Below are 21,153 nucleotides of genomic sequence, written 5' to 3'. Positions count from 1 at the left end.
ACAATTTACAAGATCTCTGAATCAGTTCCTAACACACCATAGGCATTAAACTCTTGAATTCAAGGCTTCTTTTTTGTTTCTACATAAATATCAATGCTTTTTGCTGTCATGACCATGGCCCATGACAGTGGAGGAATGAGTTGGCTTCTGCCTGGGTGACAAGTGCAAGACTAACTCTCACCTAGAACAAGAGCCCCGCCTCTCCTGTCTGTTGTCCAAAGTATGCCTTTCCTATATCTTTTGCAAAATGCAATTGAGATATTGTGTCCCTTATGGAAACACCTTATGTGAGCATTATGCTGCCTGCCTCTTACGTAAAGAACCATGACACACATTCTTCTTCAAATGCAGCATGAGGGGAACGTTTGTCTCTACAAAACAAACCTACTTGTTAGTATTTTCTTTTGTAACTGGAAACTGCATAACTCATCACGTCTTTTTTCTTCCTTTAGCTTTCTGGCCTAAACCTGATTGCCTGATGCCGACGATCGGGTCAAATCAGGTCCTGATTTCTTGTTTCTTGCAATTAGGCTTTATTTTCGATTGGTCAGTATAGGAATTTTTTTTATCATTTTTTGTGCTGTTTTTACATTCAGCGTAAATAGTTTTAAACATTTAGGAAGACTGTAAACATTTATTTGTTCACTTAGGAAGAATGAGAAAGTCCATCTTCACATTCTGTGTGTCCCAGGGGACAGCGTGGTCCAGACAAAAGCAACAGCAAAATGGCAGAATGGCGGGTTAGGGTGACGTGAAAGTCGTCTTGTTGTTGACTCATCCTCCCAACTTAACCTTTTCTAATTCTTCATGGAAGCTGGTGGATCTTCCCTTCTTTGCTCTCAGAGTCTCATCATGGAGCCCCGAAGTCTGTGTCTCCACCGTAGTGGCCTTTGGTCATCACCACATGTCCTGAGGTTCTCAGAAAGCTGTCTCCGGGGGAGTGATTTGGGGAGAAAGACTCACTGTGCTCACACCCACTTGCAAGTCTTGAGTTTGGTAGGATTACATCTCTGAGGGATCACTCTTCAGCCTTTGGCTCAGATCAAGTGTAAATCTGTGAAGGAGCAGCAAGGGATGAATTGTGAAAATTCTCCCAACACTGCTGATCATGCCTGTCCTGCCATCTCACCACCACCTCCCAGGGGCACTCTCTGCAGCCCTGGAGGGACCTGAAGAGTACTCTGCATGGAGACTGGCTGAGCAAATATGAAGCTTGCTACTCTCTTGTCTCAAAGATAAACCAAGCTTTCTTAAAGGAAAATTTAATGGCATGGCATGTACTATATCCCTGGATCCTTTTGTAGATTTTTTAGGAAGGAATACATCAGTGAGGCAGGAGGCAGGGAGTCCACTCATGGTGCATCCATGAAAGGGCTGCTATCTGTGCACAGATCCCTGAACCATCATTCCAGGAGGGTCCACTGCCCCAGCTTCTCCCTCATCCCTCTCACCCTGTCCACTCTGAAGGCAAAGAAGCTGGATGCTCCAGGCTCTTCCAGAGGGAAGAAGGCTGATGACATAGCTTTTCAAAAGTTGACTGGCTGGCTGAACATCACCCACACTTGGAGATATAATGTCATATGGGCACATTCAAGGGACTTCATACCTCCATCTCTAGCATCTGATAAGAGATGTAGAAACCAGTATCTACAAGACTTAGACCTTTCCTTCTCACTAAAACCCAAAGTTTCCTCGGGTCTTGGCATCATCTGACTTCTCCAACGAGCACACAGGAGCACGTATCTTCCAGAAGGCAGTGTAGGTAAATACGGTGTGTGCTCTAGCTGAAAACATAAAGTTTCTGATAATGACTCCCTCAGGACAGCAGTGAATTTCAGACTGAGAAAAGGGTAATGTCTGATGAAGAAATGAAGAGGAAATAGCACTCCAGCTTGCTACAGGAAGGAATGGTGGGTGGTGAAAGAGGGTAAAAAGTGGTCACGACAATTTTCCACCTCTTCCTTGAGATTTAGATGTCCGGGTTCATTAACCTTCAAGTTATCTATGTGAAAAAATTAACGTTGAACTTGTCTTTAACATATTTAGTAAAGTACAATAGATTTTTCTGTAGTTGAAAAGAATTACAGTGCCCCAACACTTTGTTAATGGAGAGAGTCAAGGAAAAAGAGCATGGCTTTGTGGCTTTGGACGTCTCCTTGGCTTTTGATCTTTATTTGGCCATTGAGTATTTTTTTTAACATGGGACAGTGACTTCACTTCTCAGAGACTCATTTTCTGCAGATAAAATAAAGAAAATATAAGGCTTTTCTTCCTGACACACAGGAAATATGATTTCCCTTCCCCTATTGTCCATGAAGTCAACCATAGTCTAAAAGACCAAATCTGGAGTTTGCAGCACTTCATTTAAGACCGTGGAAGTCATTTATATCCTACACCTAGTGAATTTCACATGTAACAATAACTAAGAAAATGCAGTGAAGGCTATGTTAGCCAGTGTGATGAAAACATTTCACATTGTATGTAAAACCAGCACATTGTGTTTCATGATTGCATTAATGTACACAGCTGTGATTTAATTTAAAAAAGAATTCCAGAAATAAACAATTCATAAGTTTAAAAAAAAAAAAAAAAGCCCATGAAATTAGCCAGCTTAGAACTACCCCAGTGGCATGCTACATGGGAAAAGAAGTTTCCAGGCGGCATCCTTGTTCTCTGTGTGGGGGGAAGGCAGGCTTACTAGGTCCTTTAAGTCTTGGAAGCCTGTGAAGTCACTTTCAAGGCATCAGCTGTGGAAACATCTCCCTCCTCAAACCTGCCCAACCCTCCCTCCAGAATCCTAGGTCAACTCAGCCTCTGGGATTTCAGTTTTGGAGGAATGGCTCTGTCGTGGGATGGCATCATTGTCCCTGCCCTGACACGGCCTCCACGTGACCTTCAGGACGGCAATTGGGAGTGAATTCGGCTCAGGGCAGCCTCCAGTGTGGCACTGGCAGGGAGCAGCTTGATATGAAGAAATAATACTTTCCTGTCCCTTTGAACACTTTTTCCTGGCAAAATTAGAATAAATAAAAGGATTCACCTTTCTAAAATATGAGTGGTACCATCACAAATGAACGGAGTAAAGCTGTATTTCCTGATGTCAAACTCTTCAACTACTCCCATTTTTAAAGGAGGTCTGGTTAATCAGAGGACCTCCCGTAGCGTGACCGTTACATAATATGCACCTTTATTCCTGTAGTCTTCCCATTACACTGCTGTAAGCGCTTGATTTGTTACGACTTCGTATCTCAAGATGATTTAGCTCTGCAGTCACATTTGCATGCGGGGACTTCACCTGTCTTCCTACATTGGTCTGTCTGTGAAAACAGCCCACTGGGACTCAGCCCTTCCCCTCCCCAGGGTCACATGGAGAAGCCCTACGGAGTCACTGCGGAACAGCCACAATTCTATGGCTTTGAATCCCCTCTCATTCCCACAGCCTAAACACCTGTGTTGTCATTATAGCACCCAGCTCTGCAGTCCCCACGTGAGCACTGTGTTTCCAGTGGCCTCTCGGATGGGACTAAAGCCCGCAGTAATATATCTATACATTGATTTAAAGATTTGTAGTATATGATTAAATGGCCTCTTTTTTTTCTTTATCTTAAAATGCTATGTTTGGAATGGCCTTTCTAGCTTCCTGGACCCTTCAGACAGGCCTGAGCCTCTAAATCAGGACATTTCTATTCTTTTTCAGAGGCAGCAACCACTGGCCTCTCTCAGAGGGTGTTCTCCAGGATTATTCACACTTACTAATATCTTAAAAAGCCGTCGAGGCTGCTCTTAGACAAACCCTCTGATGAAAGTTCGCCTTTTCATTCTACAGGATTACATGTCTCTTGATTGTTTAAAAAGAGTCATGTGCATTAAACCTATTTAAAAATATACATTTTTAACACTGTCTTTTAATAAGGAGAGTACAGTTTAAATCATTTTTTGCCTTCAGCGCTCTAAATTTCTACATTTCCATGCTTTTTTCTAATATTGCAAAAGTTAATATTTCTGGCAAGATTTCTACTGTTAGCTTAGTAATGAAGGTTTGGGGCGTTAAAACAAGAACAATAATAGCAGTTGCTATGGATTGCAGTGTGTCAGACACTCTTCTACAGGGAATAATTCAGAACTCACAGCAGCCCTATGAGGTAGACATTATTATTACCCTCATTTGACAGGTGAGGTAACTTGGGTCTGTGAAGTTAAATTACTGGTCCAAAGTTATACAGCTACTAACTGACTGAGCCAGGTCTCAAAAGCAATCTGGCTCTAGAAATGTTACTTAACCACTATGCTATACGGCCTCTAATGTGGTACAGAGGGCATCATTCATTTGTATTATCCAAGTCTTAGGAATAATAATGGTACCTTGCAAATAACTCTGTTTACAGCACCACTGTGCCCACTTTTCAGATGGAGAAGCTGAGCCAATAATAAATCCCCAGGCCCACAATTCCTGTAGCAAGTATAGAGTTTGGATTTGACATTAATTCCATATGACTCCAAGGCTCCTTCCACGCCCCTGTGGTACCTCATTACAGATCAGTTGGATGGATCCACGTGTCGTTTAAATGGGGACATAGGACCCTTCCTGCTCATGTGGAGCCTCAGGAGCCCCCACAGGAGAAGAGTTTGCTTTCTTCAGATGGGAGCAGACTTACAAAACAGAGTGTGCACGAAACAATCCCATGCTTCTATCATTTTCCAGTTTCAAACTCTTGACACTACTCACATTTTAAAATGAGATAGACTTCATCAGATGACATTTTATGATGTAACTATCATATAAGATGGGCTCTTTTATTCAAACCGTCTTCCCATTACACAGCTCTAAGCACTTGCTAAGTATCCACTCCATATACCATAATTGCCAAGTTTCTCTTTAGTTTCCAGATAATATTTGCAATGTAAGGACTCTATGTCCTTTACTGTACGTGCTTTAAAAATAGGCTTAGCCTATGATTTCAATTTGCCTGTAAATGAACTTAGCAAGTGTTCTTAAGGAAACTTCTTTTTGGAGCCCAGGACAGGGGAGGTAAAAGGCAGTGTCATTTACCACAAAGGCGTAATTGCTCTACCTGGGTGGTTTTCCATGGAGAGTGAGAACTGCCAGGAGAAATTCTCTCAGCCGTCTTTCTTCTGGAAGGAACTTGCTATGATGTATTAAAGTCTAAATAAAGTACAGAACTCAGCTTGTGATGGCGTCAAAGCTCAGCTGTAGATGAAAAGCCTCCCTGTGGAAACTGCTCAGCTGCTCTGGTCTTTGGTGGCCAAGGCTCAGACCAGCATAGACGCCAACAGAGAAATCTGAGAGCACACTAATGTCACAATTCAACGCTGGCGGTTAGGCCCTAGTTTACGTAATTCTCAGGAAAGCATAGAGCCTTATAATTGTGTTTTCATTCAGCAAGGTATCTGAATACTTTTCAAGGTAACTGTCCAGTGTAGCCTCACAATTATTTCTTAAAGTTCCCAAATTCACAGAAACCTGTTAGAATTTATTCGAATGATTATAGTGATATTTTCCAGAAGTTAGACTAATAAAAAAATTATGCAGAAGAAATTGATTTTAATGGGAAAATAATTTTTTTTTTTTTTGAGACAGAGTCTCACTGTGTTGCCCTCGGTAGAGTGCTGTGACGTCACAGCTCAGTGCAACCTCAAACTCTTGGGCTTAAGTGATTCTCTTGCCACTTGCCTCAGTCTCCCAAGTAGCTGGGACTACAGGCTCCTACCACAGCATCCAGCTATTTTTTGTTTGGAATTGTCACTGTTGTTTAGCTAGGCCAGGCTGGGGTTGAACCTGTCAGCCTTGGTGTATGTGGCTGGCACTCTACTACCTGAGCTACGGGTGCCCAGCCAGGGAAAAATAAATCTTAAGAGTGAGACAATTATAGCAAGCTTTGCTGAGTTCTAATGTCACGGATTGCTGTGATCACAGACATGAACCGAAGGAAGAGTGGTCTTGGGGCCTGGGATCGCTAAACTCCATACAGTGCTCTACGGCCAGCCTAGGCATACTCAGTCTCCTCAGATGGAGAAATTTGAGAGCTGTCAAATTGATGCAGTCTTCAACTTTGGTTTTGTTTTTAAATAATTTTGACTACAGGTCTACAGTGAGGAACTTGTTCCTCTTTCTCAGCAATGAAGCAAGATATGAAAGTTATGAAGACAGAAAGGCAGGCCCACCCCAGGCTAATTTGCCAACATGCTCTGAGTACGTCTCATGCTGTGCACTCTCGCCAAGCAGGGGTGCCCAACTCTAGGTCTTCTGCAAAGGTGTCATCAACCCTTTTTGCTCTTTCTTCTCTCTCTCATCTAATGAGCATTTCCTTCTCCATGTCTCAACTTGTCCCGTGCTCCCAGGCAGACTTGGCACCTTCCTCTACCTCTTGAAGACATTCACACACACCTTCATTCCAACGTTTCTCATTCTATATTGTAATTTTTCATGTAAATGTCCATAACACCAGACTATGGACCTCTTAAAGACAGGAACTGAGTAGGCCTTCTGTCCTTGATCCCCCAGCCCCAGGCATTATATCTGGCCCAGAGTAGAGCCTCGGCACCTAATCTACCTAATAATTTTTTTTATTAAGGAAAATATAGTAGCTTTACTGTCTATTACAGGTTGAATATCCCTTATCCAAAATGCTGGGGACCAGGAAGTCAGACTTGGATGTCAGACTTCTTTCAGATTTAGGAATATTTTATGTACATATCTTGGGAAGAGCACCCAAGTCTAAACACAAAATTCGTTATTTTCATATATTCCTTATAGCCTGATAATCTTCTGCAATACTCTTAATAATTTCATGCATGAAAGCAAATGTTCACTGTGTTTTCACCGTGACCCATCGCAGTAGGTCAGGTGGGGAGTTGTCCCCTTGTGGCAACATGTCAACACTCAACAAGTTTTGAATCTTAAAACATTTTAGATTTTCAGATTAGATATGTTCAACCTGGACTGGAATAGCACCAACCACTGAAACCATTAAGTAGTTCTAAACTGATTTTAGGAATCTTATGTAGCAAAGGTACGTGTCCAAAAATTTTAAACAACCAACGTTGAGGAGAGGACTTTTTAAAAATTACCTCTTCATAGCGTATTATGAAGCCAGTAAAATCAAGTTTCCAATGAACATTTTACTTAATAATAGAATGTTTTTGATATAATTAGTACACAAAAACAAGATCAGTATCACAATTTGGATAAAACCTATTATATCACAGTTTGGATTAAAAAATATGTGTGTGTGTATAACCAGATGGAATTAAGTTTTTATACTTTTCTGTATAAATGAACATTTATAATGGATGTATATTGCTTATGTAATCAAGAAATGGTTACGTATGGTGGCTCCTGCCTGTCATTCCAACACTTTAGGAGGCTGAGATGTAAGGATCATTTGAAGCCAGAAATTAGAAACCAGTCTGGGTAACATTGGCAAGATCTCGTCTCTACAAAAAATTCGAAACTTTTTATCTTTTACCTGAAACCCTATTTTAATACCTACCTTCTGCCCCTTTGTTGCTCTCTTCCCAATAGAAACATAACCCTGGTAGGTGGATGGATGGATTGGTTATGATTATTTATTTTCAGAATTTCCAGAATGTGATGATATGAGATAGAAAAGCAGAGAGGTCAATTTCTCGCTCCTTTAAGTCAGGAAATAATACACGAGCTTACGAAAGAGGTATGAAAAAAACGTTTTAATCAGAGTATTAACTGACAATACAGAGTATAACTGACAATATGTTTCCCTTTCTTTCTTAAATAATACAGTTATTTAAAACAAATCTGTAAACAATGATAATAGCTTAATGGCTAGACCTTGCCATTCTTCCCTTGGATAGCTTCCGTTTCCAATTCTAGAGTAGACTTCCCTCTTTGAGGAAATAGAAGACAACAGGGGCACCTATGACTAGAGGGACACACACACCCCTCCCTCAGAGGACCTGTGCTAGCAAAAGCAGTCTTTCTGTCACTTCAGATATCAGGCCAGAGTCTGATCAAGCCTTGATCGAGCAGGTTGAGTTCTTGTTAGTTGTCATTTTTAGCAGCTTGAGAGTTTCCCCTGAGGCTCATCTCAGGCATGGCAGTGTCTGCCCACTTACCAGTGTAGGGAGTTGTTTCTCTTTGCTCAGCTCTCACAAGGAGAGCAAAGTTGCATTTCAAATGCAATAGTCCATCCAGACCTCCTATGTGCCCATCACACCTGCTCACCTCACACTGGAGGCCCTAAGTGCCTCTAGAGTGCCACAGCCTTCTTCCTGTTCCTTCCCCACCAGGCCGGATACCCAGAGCTGTGGCCTCCATCAACCAACACCTCCTGAAATCGGACGATGTGGTCAGCTGCTGCCTTGACCTCGGAGTGCCCAGCATCTCTTTCCGCATCAACGGGCAACCCGTGCAGGGGATGTTTGAGAACTTCAACACAGATGGGCTCTTCTTCCCTGTGATGAGCTTTTCAGCAGGTGTCAAGTAAGTGATTGCTGAGCTTTCATGAAGACTCTGTCCCCCCCGCCTCCCCGCCCCCACAGGGAGTGAAGGAGCTAGCAGTTTCCCTCAGGTCTTCTGCATCAGGGCCAAATTCCTCCCAGACAGTGATGGTGGCCAGATCAGAGCCAGCCAGTCATTTGCTCCGTCTACACCTGGTGAACCTCCTGCTGGGAGTTATACAATGAACTCAGATATAAATACATGTACTAAGATGAATAACATAAATCCTGTATTAAAAATAACTTTAATTATAAAAGCATTACCTGTTCATTATGGAAAACTTAAAAGACATTTATAAATAATGTAATAACAATCACCTGTGATTCCAGTGTTTAGCTATAATCTATTCATATTTTGGCATGTTTTTCTTTTTTCTACAAATATGTGTGTTTCTAATTGGCATCACACTGAGTATGAAGTTTTATGTCTTTATTATTTATCATTCAACAATAAGTAATGAGCCTTTTTCTGCATCATTAAGCATCCTCAAAATGATTTTTATGGCCACCATAATGCCCCTTTATTTGGCTGTCTCATAATATAGCCATTGTTTTCTTGTATATTTTGATGACAATTCCATTCTTATTGTCATAAGCAAAATTACTGCAAACATTTTTGAACATAACTCTTTCTGCACTTCTAGTTTGTTGCTCCTAGAAATAGGTCAAAATGTATGAACCCATAAAGGTTAAATTTATAGTTATATGGCCAAATTGATTTTCAGGAAGATTATATGAACAGTTCAGATTCCTTATCAGCAATTTCAAAATCTAAGACCCTCTAAAAGCTGTAAATTTGTTCGTAACTCATTTTGTAAAAATCTAACCTGAATTCATTTCACAACCAAACTGTCATCAACAAAAAATGAGGCCATTTACCTCTTATGAATATTTATATGTTTAACTGACGAAATGTTAATATGTTTGATTATGGCGTGCTGCCCTTCACCTGGCAACTTCATATTTGCGAGTGAGCCTTTTTCCTTTCCCAAATTCTAAAGAATTACAAAATTTGAAGCACATCTCCATAGATTTCAGATCAAGGATTAGGCCTATAGTATAGCACTATATGGGCATATCCAAATGGTTAGAGTCACTGCTATTAGTTATTTTTAATCACTGCCAATTTAATAAAACTATATCTTAGAGGGGGGTTTTAATTTCTTTTCCAATGTGGTAAAACATTTTTATGCTTGTTCTTACATCTTCAACACAGTAATTTTACTGCTCTTATTATTCAGCCTTTCTAACATTCATTTGGGGCTTACATATATATATAAGGCTGTTAAGTTCTTTTCTTATTGATTTCAAGTATTTCTACTACTTTGTGATTTACCATTTTATACTTAGTCTTTTTCCTGGGTTTCTTTTTTTGTTTGTTTGTTTGCTTTTCACAAAAGTAATGGAAGTCCAAGAAAATACCAACTTCCCATTATAATACCACCCAGAGATAATTATATTACCTTTTTATATACACATTTAAGTATTTTATATAAAATTGCACTTGCCCTGAATACCTACAATATGTAAAAATAAATAAAGAAATGTTAAAAATAAAGTAGGCTTATCATATGCCCGCTGCTTTTCTGTGTACTCAACTCTTAACTGTTGAGTTCATTGCTGTGCACCTCTTTCCCTGACCCAATGAATGCTGTTTTAATTATTTTCTCCTTATTATGCATTTTAATGTATGTTAAGGCAAGATTGCACAATAACCTTTCTTCCCCAAAATTATCTTTGCCAATCTGCATCCCTGTGTCATAAATAGATCACAGTCCATTGATCAGGAGAGTGGAGTCAAAAATAGTTAGAATCACAGTAGTTTCCACAGAAGCTGTTGGAAAGGGCCACGGAAGGGAGAGAACTATGGAGAGTAGGAGCATCTGGGAACACAAAGAAACCATCTCAGGGCTCCAAGTTCAAGTGATAGGATTTTCAGGATGAAACCACTGTCACAGGCCCCAGCACCTCATTGGATTAATGAGCCAGGACATCTTCATATATTTTACAAAGGAGAATAAAAATAAGGTTCTGTTTCATTTAAACTATTCAGAAATAAAAATTGTCTTTTGGAAGTGATAGACAACCTTTGGCATTTGAAACAGTTATTTACATATGTTTGTATATAAACACATGCCTATTTACGGAGCTACTCCTATAAATGGATATGATATATTGAAATTAAGCATTGATATTGTTTGAGGCTCTTGTAACAAAAAGCCACTATGACAACACTTTACCAACGTTGAAAATCTGCTCATCACAGACTCAACCAGGGTATCTTCAACCCCAGACACCAAGTTCTCTGAGTTGAGAGTTCTTTACCTGTGTTTCTCTGTGCTGAGGGTATTTCATCCCAGTTCTCCCTTTTCATTTGTTTTTTTAAATTTCAGGTTAATATGCGGGTACACACAAGGAGATTACATTGTTTGCATTTGTAAGGTAAAGTCCAAGATGTAATTGTGTCCTACACCCAGGAAGTGTGCCATATTCTCACACACTGTTCCAACTGAGTGGGAACCCATCAATCTCCCTCCCCACTTCTTGGATTTAATTAGGTTTTTCTCTCATGTGAGTGTCTTATTAATCTACAAGTTTCAAACTAGTATCAAGTACACGTTTTTCCATTCTTGTGCTACTTTACTAAGGAGAGTGTTCTCTAAATGTATCCCAGTTATAACAAAGGGTACAAAATCTCCATCTTTTCTATGGCTAAATAGTATTCTGTGAAATACCCGGTTTATTAATCCATTCATGTGTTGAAGGGCACTTGAGTTGTTTTCACATCTTTGCAATTGTAAATTGAACTGCTGTAAACATTCAAGGGCATATGTCCTCATGGTAAAATGATTTCTTTTTTCTTATGGGTAGATACCTAGTAATGGGATTGCAGGATCAAGCGGAAAGTTCACTTTTAGTACTTTGGGGACTCTCCCTACTTCTTTCCATAAAGACTGTACTAGCTTGCATGGTCACCAATAGTGTAGGAATGTTCCCTTCTCTACACAGCCATACTACCATCTGTTGCTTTGGGAGCCTGTGATATGGGCCATAATCACTGGGGTTAGGTGATATCTCCAAGTGTCTTTGATTTGTATTTCTCTAATAATTAGAAATGATTAGCATTTTTTCATTAATTTGTTGGCCGTTTGCCTATCCTCATGAGAAAAGATTCTATTCATGTCTCTCGCCCAGATTTTAATAGGGTTGTTTGCTCTTTTTTTGTTGATTTGCTTGAGTTCTTTGTAGATTCTGGTTATTAGCCCTTGATTAGATTCATAGCATGCAAATATCTTCTTCCATTCTGAAGGTTGTCCCTTTGCTTTGCTGATTATGTCCTTAGCTGTGCAGAAACTTTTTAACTTGATCAAATCCCATTTATTGGGATTTTGTTGTTGTAATTACCTTTGGGATCTCCTTCATAAATTGTTTCCCAAGACCAATATCCTTAAGAGTTTTTCCTATAGTTTCTTCTAGAGATTTTGTAGTTTTGTATCTTAGGTTTAAATCTTTTGCCCATCATGAGTTAATTTTTGTAAGTGGTGAGAGGTGTGAATCTAGTTTCACTGTCTCACTCGTGGCTAACAAGTTCTCCCAGCATCATTTATTAAATAGGGATTCTCTCCCCCAATGTATGCTTTTTTTTGCTTTATCAAAGATCAGGTGGTGATGTGGGACTGGTTTCATCTCTAGGTTCTCTGTTCTGTTCCATGTCTCCATTTTATGCCAATATCATAATGTTTTGATCATAATAGACTTGTAGTAGTTTAACTTAAAATCTGGTAAAATGATGCCTCTAGATTTTTTCTTATTTCATAGAATTGTGTTGGCTATTCAGGAATTTTTTCCAGTTCCATACAAAATGTAGAACTATTTTTTTCAAGATCTTCAAGGTATGACATTGATATTTTAATGGGGATTGCATTAAATTTGTAGATTGCTTTGGGTAGAATAGACCTTCTAACAATGTTGATCCTTCCCAGCCATGAGCATGGTATGTTCTTCCATCTGTTAATATCCTCTGCTATTTCTTTTCTCAGTGTTTGGTAGTTCTCTGTGTAGAGAGCCTCCACACCCTTCCTTTTTAAGTGTGGTCTCACATATTGATATCCTCATTGACATTCCTAAAGACCATTTATCAAACAAGGAGGCACTGTAAACACAGAGAAAGTTGACTGGAGCAGAGGCCCTCTGGAGGAGGGAGAGGGAAAGAACTCCCATGGCACATCTTCCCCGTGCCATTCCTGAGAGAGAGAATGAGTAGAAATCTAAATACAACGTAACAATAGTAGATCCATCCACCCTTTGACTTAGTGCCTTCTCTAGAGAAACAAGGTCACTCTGAGCAGTTATTTCCCAGGACTGCATTTGCCTCGGTGGCCTTGGTCACCCATCATTAGTGCCCTTCCCATTTCTATTTGTAGAATACACCTGCTTCTCAAGCATCTGGTCTGAGAAAACTACATCTGTGAATTCAGATCTTTGGAGAAGCCGTCCTCCCCAGTCCACAGGCTCATGGACTTTTCCGCATCTTTTGTGTCTAGAGATCAGTGCCTCTGCTCTCCCATGCTGCATAATGGTTCTTAATCACTTCCAGTCTCCCTCAGAACATTCAGATAAGATTTTTGTGTCTGTCAATTGGGGAGGAGCAGGAGGATTTTTTTAGAATCCTCTCTTGACAAAGTACTGCAGCACATGCAAGTAAAGAATTAGGTGGCTAAAAGATATCCGTATGTAGAAGACACATCTAGATCTTGTGTCTGGGTCAGCAGATCATCAGCCTTCCGGTGCTTAGATGAAAGAGAAGCAAAGTTGGAAGATGAAAAAATGAAATGACTAAACATTTATAAGGCACAGCTGCTGAGAGAATTTAAGAGGCTGAAAGATGCAGGTGTGCTGACTTGAAGAGTCAACAGCTTAGATCTGAGAGCTTTTAGCTTATAGCGATTAAACAGGTGGTAGGCTAAAGAGCAGCGCAGGGTGGCCTAAGCTCACTTAAGTTTCCAATCTCTCGGAAATCAATCAGCTCTACATCCTTTTTTCGGGTCTCACACTGTGTCATGATTCAAGGAGAGTTGGCATCACAGGGCCTGCAATGCGTCCAGATCATCACATGATGTTCCTAGTCAGGGTTAGTTCTGGTCCTGTGTTGGGGAATAGCCAGCTGGTTTATTTTCACTTTGAACAAATGATACCAATATACCAGTGCTTCACTGTTACAAAAACTGATGTGGTGCTGAAACCCAGCAGTTCTTCTCTTTTGTACAACTGCAAAGTTCAGTTGTACAAAAAGGCTGGAAAGAGAAACCAGGGTATTAATTCCATGTTAATTAAAGTATCTAATTGAAAAGCAGTATGTTTAATAATAAAACTGAAAAGAAACTATTGTTTCTCCCAGTGATGTAGAATACTGGCTTGGCTTTATAGCATCTCTCCCAGCAAGACGCAAGTTGTTATGTGCGTCTAAAGAGAGGTTTCTCCTCTCCCATCATAGGAGCATTCAGAATTGTTTCTCTTCTTTATTTTTAACTTCTGTGTGCCTTTTCAATTTGATTTCCCATTCACAGTCCCATGAGGTCCAAGTCTTGAATTATTTTTAAATAATCATTGTTATGCTTACAAACCTTGTTGTTCTAATACCTGGTGAGGATGCCTGCTGTCCTCAAAGAGCAAAGCCACACAAAGGGCAAAAATCTTTTTCAATTAGATTTGCCCACAGTGAAGTCACAAGCAGCATGAGTAATTACTGACCAAACCTACAGATCAGTATGTCATGCTCTCTTTTCTCCTATGAATGTACCTCCATAGTTTTCTTCTCAAAGTAGTATGTTGTGGACAGTATCATTACTGAAGTCATGATATAGGTCCTCGGTGTAGCAGCCCTATTCATTTTAGGACAGACTTTGGGATGAGGCATATGTACCTTGGAGCCCACCCAAAAGGGTGAGTTATTTAGATGCCAGAAAGCTCTTATTAAAAGCTGGTCTCACATTCCCCCCCACACATACACAGATGGCATCCTACCATGAATCTCATAATGAATATTGTACAGAAGCCACACTATATAGTGAAATTTGGGTGCTACCTTTTTTTAATAGAAAATTGATGAGTTAGTCACTGTAGTAGAATATATCTTATAATTATCAACTCCCTGTAGATCTATTTAATCATTTTACACGATTCTTTTGCCAGCTCTTTCTAATTATAAGAACAGCCAAACCCAAAGATGGCTGGTATTTGTGGTTGCCATTTGTTTTCCGTTGGTATCCACCAGACTTGGCTAAAATTCAGGTAACCGACAGCTTAGCTATTTCCATCTTGCTGTGGTCAATGCTGTGGAAATTATTGCTGAGATAAATATACTTCTGTGGAGAACACGATGAGCGTTGGCTGAACTGCCCTGGGCCTTCATCAAACACTAGCCAAAAGAAATATGAATGTGGGAACGTCCATAACTCAGGTCGTTCTCCGGTCTTCGTGATGCAGACTAAAGATGCAATTATGAATCGTGACTTAGGAGTTGAATTCAGGTCAGCAAAAGCTTGCTAAATCTTTCTCCTCTTATACACAGCTTCTGTCCTTTGCTGCCTTGGAACATTATCCCAGCTGCCTGGGAGGAATTCAATAGCAGATAAGAGTAATGAGACATCCAGTAAGACTAAACTGATTTTACATGTTTGCTGGTAAACTCTGAATAATTATGTTATTGCCCGATAAGAGGAAGCTAGTCACCTTTTTCAACCACAGCAAAGCTGCAGCATGACTTTTACTGTGTGTTTTATTTAGGGATCAGTCATTTGAATCTGGGACTTGCAATAGGTATAGGTATTCCCTTCCCTATCTCTTCTGCAAATTAGCAAGCAAAAGTACACCTCAAAAGGTGAAATTGAAAATGTGTTTTCAAAATTAGTCAGATAAATAAATGTTTCCTTTATACATCCTAAAACCTCACTACTCCTCAGCAACTATTACTGAAGGCATTGCTTATTTCTGCAATGAAGGAATCTAAGGACACAGTGGCTTACTGTAAATACTTTAGGAGAAAGAAATCTTTGAGAGTTGATGGAACACCAAGTTATAGGAAATAGTCCAGAAAATAATACAAGGGCTTTAGTGGAAGAGATTAAATTGATTAATGAAATTGATTTTTAAAATCCATTAATGTAGAGAAAAATCTGAGGATAAGGAAGATCTGATTTTAATGAACTCAATTTTTAAATTCTCCTTTTTACTTTAAATTTAACATTTTGGGGACACTAGGAGATTGACTGGAATTCAAAGAGCAGGGAAGAAAACACCCAGAGAAGAGTTCCATTCTAATTAAACGCTTCTCATTTGCAAATGAGGCAAAGGATTTAAAAGGTAAATGTTAGGTGCCAGATAAGGATTTATGAGGGAAGTGGACTGAGTAGGTGAAACTCTATTGTTTCTCCCCCTTCCTCTGTGAAGCCATTTTCTGGCCTTCCAGCCCTAGATCAGTTCTCAGCAAGGTCTTTAATTTGATGCGTCTTTTGGGAACAAGAACAATCTTGTCGGTAATTTAAAAGTTCTATGGATTTGAATAGAAAATTCAGAATTGTATTTAGTTGAGGTTTAAGCCCCACCCCAGCCGGGGCCTGCAGTGTGAGGGCAGCTTCTTCCCTTCTGTGGTCTGACCTCTCCCAGGCTAGCCAGCTCCTGTTACAGACCTGCACCGTGAGACCCGGGGAGAGATGACTGAGGGACAAGGGCATTCTCCAGAGTCGGCCTTTGTGTAGCATTGCTCAGCGTCTGCCTCTTTCTCTTCTGGGCCCTTCAGTAGTTTCATTGGCAATCATCAGGCTGGGAGCTTCCTGCCACAGTTCTTTTGACACAAGTCACCACTTCCTTGGCTTCTCCCTCTGGATTATTCCAAACGTCACTCAGCATCCCCCTCCACTGTTCCCCAGAACCTGGGTTTCCACCTCTGCTCAGTCCTTGGCCTTTCAGAGTAGAGCGCCTCTCAAGATGGCTGCCAGCAGGCTCCTTCCTGGAGCCTGTATCTTACCCTCCAAGGAGCACATTCTTGCCTTCACCTTGAGCAGCCCTTTCTCACTCTGTGCTCTGCCACCAGGCAGTTGCTTCCCTCACTAAACTCTAGGAGATGTCTGCCACACTTCCGAGTGGTTCCTTGAAACCTTCATCTTTCAACTTTGGGTGGGGAAGAACGCCCTCCCTTTCCCCTTCTCTCTAAATGACTCCTCCCCCTTACTCATCTGGAGGTGTGTGGTGAGCCAAGGCCAATAGAATGGGCTCCACAGATTGTTGCTGTCTCCTGCATAGTTGACCCAGCACCTCCTTTCAGGATGTGAAAGTATTTGGCATCCTCTAAACTAGGGGCTCATAGGTCTACTTTTGGGACCTTTGCCAAAACTCTAAGACAGAAGGGAGCCTACTTTACTATATTCAAATAATTGAAGTGAGTTTGGGGTATTTTTGTTCCTTCTTTTGGTTGTTCACTCCAAACTTGAGCTTTATTCCTAGTTACTTCTTTTGCCCTCATCCATCTGGACCTCCCAGTGTGAGTAACAAGGGGGACCACCAATACTGGTGGCAGTTTGTTGGATCCTTTCCCATGGATACTGGGCAGGTCATTCGTGTGCAGCGAAGGACGGAGACCCAGAGGGTGGGCGTGGCTGGGATCAGCTCCTGTTCAGTCCTGCCGGCAAGGGGAGCAGAGGCTCTTATCTGGCAGGACTTCAGAAGCAATGATCCAGAACCTTTCCTTCCACCCACTTAAGCACAGTGTGAAGCTGTTTGAAGACCAAAGCTTTTGGAAGCACTAAACATTGATTTCTGCCTGTGTTAATTTTTCATTTTACAGTGTTTGTAGCCATTAGGGGGGATGAGATTACGATTTCTACCCAAATTATCACTCTTCTTTTAATAACATATAAACAGAAAACATTGTCCTCATTAGGTGCTCCACGGAATTCCACCTTCCTTGATTTGTTATCTAGCAGATTTTAAAATGTAAAAGAAATTTTTGAAACTAAGCAACTAGCAAGAGAGCTCATGAATAATGGAGTCCTCATAAAAGATCATTTACTTGTTCTTGAAATCCATATGCTAGTGAGCAACAGAATGCACTTGCTGTACAAGCTTCTAGGCATTCAGCTTCTCACAGGAAGAGAATGCTCAATGAGAAGAGAGAGGCAGAAAATTTCCCACACTAATTCTTTGCTCAAAAAGATCTGATTTTATCCCATGGCTTCAATATGTCAGTAACACAATCTGTTATGTTGCAGTTGAACTGAGAAGCTCTCAAGAAATAATGTCAAGCCTTAGTCATTATTTCCTGAAGTTTCACTAAATTGGTACCACTGCAGGCTACTGATTCAATTTTGTTTTAATGTCTTTGTTTAAATTCTTAATACACATAGATTATGACCTATTACGTAACCCTTGATGTAGGAACATTCACAAAGGACAACTCTGGCTGTAATTCTATATCATTACTGTTTAGTACCTTAAAATGGGGAAGTGGGAGGTTTCGTGTGTTTTCTATAATTAATTTTAGGATAGCATTTTATCTGATGCTGTTTGCATAAAGCACGGCTTTATTGGGAAGGGGAAAAATGTCTTAGCATGTCTCGCTTGGGAGATATTTTTACTTTCCAGTTCCAGAATGCAGCCAACACTGAGATTCTCTTGTGAGTCTGCCCTACCAGAATGTTCGCATTAAAGTAAGCAAGGCCCAGTTGAAATTATCCCGCTGTAGAGCTTTGCTAAATCATAACCTTCCTCCATATACCTCATGCCCTGGCCACACATACGCCCAATTTATAAGCCATTAGTCCCTGACAATCCTGATTTCAAAACAAAACTGGGATCTGTGGTTCTTCCCACTCTCATCTGTCCATGAGTCTCCTAATTGGTCCCCAGACCTATCCACGTAGGCCAGCTAGAAGAATCTTGTATTTCCTCACCTTAAAACCCATCGGCAGCTTCCTACTGGGAATAAAATCCATCTTCTCGCCAGGACTCCCAGACCCTGCCTGGTGAAGCCCTGCCCCTCCCACTTCGCCTCCTGCTCCTGGGCTCACCTACACCACCCTCCTGCCTAATCCACCAAGCTTTTCCCCTCCACAGGGCCTTTGTGCTTATTCCTCTACCTGGAATCTATTCTTCCAGATCCTGAACTCATTGTCCCCTCATTATCCCTCAAGGTTAACTCATGTGTTTGCTTTTCAGATAGAGTCCCCCTTGGCACCATCTCTAGAAGCCATCCCCTTCCCTGAGTTATTTCACATCTCTCTTTTTATTACCTCATCAGATGTCTTCCAATTGGAGCATATGCCTATTTGTCTGCTAAAATACCTGCTCGGTGGGCAGCACCCATAGCTCAGTGGATAGGGCGCCGGCTACCTACTGGGGCTGGTGGGTTTGAACCCAGCCCGGACTGCTAACAACAATGACAAGTGCAACAACAACAAAAAAGGGCAGGCACTGTGGCAGGTGCTCAGGTTGCCATGAGCTGTGACGCCATGGCATTCCACCCAGGTGACAGCTTAAGACTTTGTCTCAAAAAAATAAAATACCTGCTCTGTGATACCAGGGCTGCTGTGTACCTTGTTCATTGCTAAATCCCCAGTGCAAAGACAAGTGCAAGTTGTACAGGCTCAGTAAGTGCAGAGAGTGCCAAAAAATGTGTACACACTTTAAAAGATGTTATCTGTATATTACTTTTTGAAGTCGAAGGTACTGCTACTGGTCAAGTGGAACTAGACGCCCTATGTACGTCCACTTTACCTGCAATTTGTACACTTTGGGGGAATGATTGATTTTACTTCCAATAAGAGCTCTTAAAATGCCATATTTTTGGCACCCCCAATATTTGTTAAATGGACAGGGATGGGGAATGAATGTTGTGTGTGTTGGTTTTTCTTGTGTGCAATTATTGTTGGACCTGCTGGTCTATTTAATTACTTTAAAATGTGGCCATATTTGTTCTATTTAGTGTGATTGCAGTTGATTTCTGAAAGCTGTCTTTTTATTACAAACCTGGAATCATGTGAAGGATCATTTTAAAATAGTTCACTTTCACCCTCTCTTCCTTGCAGAGGGAAATTCTGGGGCTAATCCTGACCCTAAACTAACTTACATACAAGAGGCTGACTTTCAGGCAGAAGGCTGAATTAAAATATTGAACAACTTCCATGTGTTGGTAATTAGTGCCTGCCCACCATTACTGTGAGCCCCTAAATGCTCTACCCCCCCTGCCTTGGAAAGTCCCTGTGGGCACTGCTGGCATGGGCAGGGTTTCAGGCCTGGGTGCCATCAGGCAGATGGTGCCCCTGAGAAGTCCTCTTCGCCTTTGATTCCCATCCATGCCCCTGTGTCCAGGGGTGCTGCCTCACTGTTGCCCTCATATGGCTTCTTTGGGAAACTGCAGCTTCTGCAGGGTATCATTTCCATTAAATCTTACCAGCCATGTACCACTGGCATTTAATACTGTGGTGATAATCTTCAGATGAAAATTCTTGAAGGTTGCATGTTACAATTTGGATATGATGTTTACAAAGAATAATCTTTTCATTATCACTGTTAAGTCTTTTTTATACAACAATAATATCTAAAGTAATTATTTACCTACTAGAGTAAATACAAACTTGGTTTTAAAAGCCTCATTATTTTATATATAAATAAATTTTTAGAGACTTAGCTAATATGGTTAGCTGAGAATTATGCCTTGACACTTATCTCTTCACTGCTTTGATACATACTTTAGGATGTTTGCTGCGCTGAATCTGAACTCAGTCACTTGCCAAAACATAAATCTTATGGGTATTGGGGGAGGCATGGAAAATGATCTTTAAGTTTCACTTATTTGGACTAGAGTGTTTTTTGACCTATTTCTGCCTTCTTCAAATGACACAGAGTACGTTTCCTGATGGGTGGACGACATGGGGAATTTAAGTTCCTGCCGCCCTCTGGCTATGCCCCTTGCTACGAAGCCTTACTTCCAAAAGAGAAGATGAGATTGGAGCCTGTCAAAGAATATAAACGCGATGCTGAAGGCATTAGAGATCTCCTGGGCACCACCCAGTTCCTCTCCCAAGCCTCCTTCATCCCCTGCCCCATAGACACCAGTCAGGTACGTTCAAATTGCCAAGGAGAGGCAACCACATAGATGAAGTAATACGGCTAAATCCTCCTTCTTTCTATCTTATCTTGAAACATCATCACCTTACATTCAGTAGCTTGTTGTGGAATGTGAACTATCATCTTCTTGTTTCCACCTTGAGCCCAGGTTCAGTTCCTTACGGGTTTCTCCAGCAGTGAACAAGTTGAGCTCCTGCTACACACACTGTGCTCTGTGAAAGACACAGAAATTCCTCAGTGTTCTCTGGGAATTCACAACCAAGATAAGGACATAAGAAGCAAATGTATTATTTTTTTAAAAGGCCAAACATAATAAATGCAAAATGAACAGTATGCACGAGCAAATGCTAGGCACATCCTTTAGGCTGGAATGTTTCCAGACATATGTATAGTGAGGACGGAATTCAGTCAGAGCCTTTAATAAGCTTATGTAAAGGGCATCCAGGGCTAATATTAAAGGAATGGAATAAATAAGGGCCTGGAAGCAGAAACCCGGAGTAGGAACAGTGTTCTCATCAGGCTGGGTGCTTGGAA

At 40.8% G+C, this 21,153-nt stretch overlaps 1 protein-coding gene across 1 annotated transcript in view; it reads left to right on the top strand.

Annotated features, from left to right (window-relative positions):
- RYR3 (ryanodine receptor 3) overlaps nt 1-21,153 on the top strand; it is a 362,708-nt gene that overhangs the window by 122,939 nt on the left and 218,616 nt on the right. Inside the window, exons 19-20 of the mRNA XM_012806300.1 lie at nt 8,287-8,479; nt 20,395-20,611. Of these exons, the coding sequence (XP_012661754.1) occupies nt 8,287-8,479; nt 20,395-20,611 (410 nt within the window). The remainder of the gene's footprint in view (nt 1-8,286; nt 8,480-20,394; nt 20,612-21,153) is intronic.

Source organism: Otolemur garnettii, unplaced genomic scaffold (genome assembly GCF_000181295.1).
Source record: "Otolemur garnettii isolate 467f Iridium unplaced genomic scaffold, OtoGar3 scaffold00050, whole genome shotgun sequence".
Lineage (NCBI taxonomy): Eukaryota > Metazoa > Chordata > Mammalia > Primates > Galagidae > Otolemur > Otolemur garnettii.
This window is presented reverse-complemented; position numbering and strand designations above follow the sequence as displayed.